The 5,951-nt window shown below is 35.9% G+C and overlaps 1 protein-coding gene across 1 annotated transcript in view; it reads left to right on the top strand.

The window, feature by feature from the left end:
• LOC107300301 (tetratricopeptide repeat protein 37-like) overlaps positions 1 to 5,951 on the top strand; it is a gene marked incomplete at its 3' end in the record, with an annotated part of 23,985 nt that overhangs the window by 5,714 nt on the left and 12,320 nt on the right. Inside the window, exons 5-8 of the mRNA XM_015829637.1 lie at positions 1,610 to 1,789; positions 3,260 to 3,384; positions 4,811 to 5,064; positions 5,582 to 5,684. Of these exons, the coding sequence (XP_015685123.1) occupies positions 1,610 to 1,789; positions 3,260 to 3,384; positions 4,811 to 5,064; positions 5,582 to 5,684 (662 nt within the window). The remainder of the gene's footprint in view (positions 1 to 1,609; positions 1,790 to 3,259; positions 3,385 to 4,810; positions 5,065 to 5,581; positions 5,685 to 5,951) is intronic.

The following is a 5,951-nucleotide window of genomic DNA, read 5'->3' as shown; positions in this document are numbered from 1 at the left end:
TCCCCACTTCACAAGGAGGGACTCCACACCGTCTATCTGAGGCACAGTGGCCTCCCTTGGACATAGGCTCTCCCTTATAATGACCGCCACCCCACCGCCCCTACCCCGGGCTCTCGGCCGATGGAATGCCTGGAAACCTGGTGGGCATAGATCAACAAGGGGAACTCCCCCTTCCATGCCCAACCAGGTCTCGGTGATAGAAATACAAAATAAAGCATATTCAAATTTTCTTTTAGAACAAAGGGTGTAATCCAGTGGCTACTCATGAGAAATGTACTTTGGCAGGTTTAAAGAACTATATAATTAAGAAAGAGTGAATCAGATGATTTGTTCTTTTGAACCTTCTTTATTTAATTTGTTTAGTCATTTATTATTTTGTACCTCCCAAATCACAATATATTGGTGCACAAAGAAAAGAGAAAACAAAAATCCATAATATTCCATCCTTCCATGCTCCTCATGAGGGGAAAGGAGGCTTAGAACTCAAAGTATTCAGACCAAATGAGCAAAATCATACTTGGGAAGGGAGTCCCTGATAATATCCCCATATTATTCCACTTAAGGCTTTATAGATCAGTGTTTGTCAACCTTGACAATTTTAAGGCATGTGGACTTTAACTCCCAGAATTCCACAGCCAGCAATGCTGGCTGTGGAATTCTGGGAGCTGAAGTCCACATGCCTTAAAATTGTCAAGGTTGAGAAACACTGTATAGATGATAACCAATTCTCTAAAATAGGTCCAGAAGACTACTGGCAGTAAGTATTATCCTCAAAATGGATGTAATTTTGCAGCATTTGGTTTCCCCAATAGCAGCCTGACTGCTGCATTTTGTACAATTGCATCTTCATGTCATCTTTAAAGGCAGCCCCATGTAGAGCTTATTGTAGTAATCTACTTGCATAGTGATTAGGCTCTTTTGGAAGGGTTTTCTGGTAAGTTAATCTGTAACTGTCCCAAAATCCTGCCCATGGCTTCCACTTGCTGTTCAAGCAGGAGCTGAAAGAGACCTGCTCTTTAGGGGAGCATGACTCTATCAAGAGGAGTTGATGTTTCCAGATCATCCAGATGCTTGTGGATTAACAACAGTTCTGTCTTTGTAGGGTTTAAACTAAGTCTGTTTCTATCAGTTCTATACAGTAGAAGATTTATATACGCAACCCTTCAGCCTTGCTACTCCCAAAAATATCATTAAAATATAATGTGTATTAATGGATTACAATAGTAAAGAATGGATTAGTTTTAAAAAACTAAAATCTCAGTTCCAGAATGAAAAAGTAAGGGTTTTTTAAAAGAGTAATTTTAAAAATCATTTTAAACCAAGAAAACCCACCTTCTGGTCATCATCTACCTTACTCGTAAGAACGAAAGTACTATGAGGAAGGTCTCCAATAATTATTTTAATGTGTAGATAGTTTCATGTGGCAGAAGCTGCTTCCTCAATTATCCAAGTTCCTGTAGCCAAAATTCATTGCATTTGTGTTTTGAATTACATTGATACAAAAGGTACCGCTTGGCATATTTCATTTTTTATTTCTATTGTATACATCAAAACTGTTTTAGTACAAATGCAAATAATAAATGGTAATATTGTGATATTTGTTTAACAGGCAGCAAAACTGGACAATTTCATGGGAGATGCTTTCCATTATTTAGGTCAATATTACAGAGATGTAGCTGGAGATAAAAACAGAGCTCTTGGCTGCTATAAAAAGGCTTTTGAAAGAGATAAAACAGATGGTGTTACTGGAGCAGCAGTAGTGGACTTGAGCACTGAGCTTGGAGACTTGGTAGGGTATATCTCATTTGCACTTTGTAATGTATCAGTAAACAAAAAAGTTGTATAAAGTCTGTATAAAAAAGAGGTTATGATGGAAAATTAACAAAATTTATAAATCAAGAAATTTACCTTAGAGCTTCCAGGTTACTTCTCCTCATCCCCAAATGTTTCTCACAGGTCTTGGTGATTTTGGTATACAGGTAGTCCTCGACGTACAACAGTTCATTTAGTGACCATTCAAAGTTACAACGGCACTGAAAAAAGTGATTATGGCTAGTTTTCACAATTAAAACTTTTGCAGCATCCCCATGATCATAAAATCAAAATCCAGAGGCTTGGCAACTGGTTCATATTTATGACCTTTGCTGTTTCCCAAGTTCATGTGATCACTTTTTGTGACCTTCTGACAAGCAAAGTCAATGGGGAAGCCAGATTCACTTAACAACCGAGTTACTAACTTATCAACTGCAGTGATTCATTTAATAACTGAGGCAAGATAAGTAGTAAAATGGGGCAAAACTAACTTAACAAATGTCTCACTTAATGACAGAAGTGTTGGGCTCAATTGTCATAAGTCGAGGACTACCTATAATCAGAAACTTCTAGCATACAATATAGCAGACACTTCCTACATTTCTGCTGTGTTTGTTCCTCTGTCTTTCAGATGCAATAATAAGGCCCTGAATAGGCTGTATCACACTTTCACTTACCCAGACTAATTTTGCTATCCCATTTGCTTCCTTTACTTGTTTTTTCTAAATTTGCTCCTGCTGTGGATTTAGGTACTATTTAATATAGAGTAATATAGCATAGATATTAGTTGTGAACAATTTATAGAAAATATTGCCATTATTGGGAGACATTCTTTGTGTGAAATCTGACCTTTGCATTATGTTGTTGCTGTTGCAAAGAGACAAATAATGGTTTAGGGTTTTTTTTCCTTTTACCTGGCATTTTTATTATTTTTCAGGCAATAGAGGGAGCTGTCTGGACGAATGTTTTTATGCCTCATAATTTTGATAGCAATGCAAGGCATAGTAATTTTACTTATTATAACAATTTGACAAAAACTGGCAAAGCCAACTTTATTTCTTAAATCAAACTGTGGTTGCTGTTGGCATATTCTCAGTAACATGGAACGGGTTTATAATTACGGATACATAATAAGAATGAATGTAGCAATGAATTACTATAGCCCATTGTTGGGAAATGCTAGCACTTTTGAATTTAGCAATATTTTTAGCATTAGTTTGAAATTAAAATCAGCCTTTGTTTCTGTCCAGAGGAATACAAGTGTAGCTTCTAGATAAGCTTAAGCTGTGTGTGGTTCTCACAAATGAAATCTTTTAGGGTTTGCTTTTAATTCTACAGTAGGAAATGTAAGAAATACTCTGAGAATGCTGTTCTTATCTTTGTTCTATTTTTCTCAATTATATGCCCCATAACAAATCTTTCATAATATTTTGCTTGTGTGTGTTAGGAAACTGCCCTTGCCATCTTGAAAGAGGTAACAGAACAAGCAAGTGCTGGGAGAGCAAAATGGGCCTGGCTTCGCCGAGGACTTTATTATCTAAAAGTGGGACAACATTCGCAAGCCGTGGCAGAGTAAGAACATTTAACAAATTGCATTTTGTTATTTTATGCAGAAGGCAAGCTTAACTGGTAGTCTGATGATATCTGTGCACATTTCTTTTTTTTAAAAAAAAGCAACCCCTTTTTTTCTCTGTGAATGTTGCTATTTGGTGCTAGAATGCAGTAATCATTAGAAGTCTTTTGTATAAAACAGTGCGCTCCTTTGTCTTATGTCAGTGGAATATTATGGAGCAGTTCTTCTAGGCACAGAGAAAATGTTTACCCTCTCCCAGATAGTACTTCTAGATATTAGAGCAGTGGTGGCGAACCTATGGCACGGGTGGCAGAAGCGGCACTCAGAGCCCTCTCTGTGGGCATGCGTGCTGTTGCCCCAGTCCTAGGCCTTCAGCTGGGTTTTATGAAACCTTTTCGCTTTAGGCCGCCGCTGCCGTGTACAAAAAAAAAAAAAAAGGTTCAATCAGTCAATTTCAACTTCTCGCAAGAAAAAAAAAGATCGTGCAAAGTTGGAATTGATTGATTGAACTTTTTAGTCCCACCCAGTCTGTCATTACCACTGCAGCCACACCCACCCAATGGGCCACACCCACCCAATGGGCCACACCCACCCGGCACTTGACGATGCATAAGTGGGTTTTGGGTTGCAGTTTGGGCACTCAGTCTCTAAAAGGTTCGCCATCACTGTATTAGAGGTTGCTGTATTAGAGGTTGCTGCTACTTCTCTTTGGGTAATTGCATAATCTAAATACCAGTTAAAAGTGTGGTGTCTTGAAGCTTTTTAAAAAAGAATGTTGGAAATATATTCTTTTTATTTTATTATTTATTAATTATTATTTAATATATTTTATATATTCTTTTAATTAGTATTAGATTTAAGTTTTTACAGTTCAGTATTGTCTGTTTGGTATAAGATAAGATAACCTTTATTGTCATTTTTATACTGTGGGCACAATGGCACACATCAAAAATGAAATTTAGTTGCCCGCTCTCAAAGTGAAACACATACATGACACACACCTAAACATACTATGAACAACATATGTATAGAGACATTTATAATATAAAGATAATATAATATAACTATAATATAAATATAATATAAAGACATTTATATTGAGCTCCTCTATGAGCCCAAACAAAATCATCATGATGCTGATTTTTTTATTTCCAAAATTAACTGTTAGCTGCTCTATAAATACAGGTTAGCCCAAATAATCAGATTTTGCATAAATACCACAATAGGACTTTGGTTTTGGTGTTGTCTCAACAAATGGTCTATAAATAGTTTATAAATATCATGTAGCCTTACAGATGTGAGAATTTTTATTTGGTGCTCTATTTGCCTTTAGCAGAGTCGCACTATAGAATATTGTAAATAAAACATTTTTAATTGCATAGAATATTGTTTATGAACTCATTACTGGGTTTTCAATGTGTCTAGTTTGCAGGCAGCTCTGCGAGCAGATCCAAAGGACCCCAATTGTTGGGAAGCTCTAGGAGAGGCCTATCTAAGTCGAGGAGGCTACACAACAGCCCTGAAGTCATTCCGAAAGGCAAGAGAACTGAACCCCAAGTCTATATATAGTATTTATAAGGCTGCTGCAATTGAGCAAATTCTTGGGAAATATAAAGAGGCTATTGCAGAATATCAGCATATTTTGGAGAAATCAAAAGATTATGTCCCTGCACTGAAAGGTAATTATATATTTTATGTGCAATATATTTATTACTAAGCTATTATTTCAATATAGTTTCCCACTCAACATATTTCACTGCCTCCAATCCTTTTCTCTAGCCATTTCTAAACTTAATAAAATATGTGATTTTTCAAAAATTACAGGAATAGTTATTTGGTTGCCTTAATTATGCAAGGAACTGTTGAGTCACCTAAGCATGGGAAATGAGTAAATTGCTCGTAAAATCACTTTCAACATGTTTAAATCTAATTCTTACTCTCTAAAATAATAATTCCCTTTTTCTCATTCTGTACTTCAAATGGAAAATTTTAAAAAGTTGAAAATATTTCCCCCTCAATTTATTTTATGGATTTAATTATTGATTATTACATTTCTGTTCCTATGTACCCCCACATTTTATTTTAATTAACAGCCATATCAAATATTTTCCCACATTGGATACCTTATGCTTAATGTATGTTTGCTTGTAATATTACTATACCTTAACAATCTTTTTTTTAAAAAAAATAAAACAGGTTTGGGAGAATGTTATCTCATGATGGCAAAGTCTGTTCTTGCTAACTATCTGGATGGGAAAGCTTTGGACTATGTAGAAGAATCACTTGATTTTTTGGCACGGTTAGTATTTTTATATAGTCATTCTTCATTGTTGACTTGAAAGATATTCTTTTTTCAGTAAATGGCACACAGCCTGTCAACCCTAACTCCCAAAAATATAAAATATAACCCAGTTTTTCCTCAGTCAGAGGACCAGAAGACTACAATGTGGAAGGGACCAAACAGGTGTCGCTGGTACTTTACTTGATTTAGAGGTATTGTAAATACAGCTCTGTTACATTGCTTGGATGCTCCCTCTAACAGAATAAAAACTCTGGATTCATACTC

Source organism: Protobothrops mucrosquamatus, unplaced genomic scaffold, assembly GCF_001527695.2.
Source record: "Protobothrops mucrosquamatus isolate PMUCROS unplaced genomic scaffold, P.Mucros_1.0 scaffold6616, whole genome shotgun sequence".
Taxonomy (NCBI): Eukaryota; Metazoa; Chordata; class Lepidosauria; order Squamata; family Viperidae; genus Protobothrops; species Protobothrops mucrosquamatus.
The sequence above is the reverse complement of the archived record's forward strand: the minus strand, read 5'-3'. Positions and strand labels throughout refer to the sequence as shown.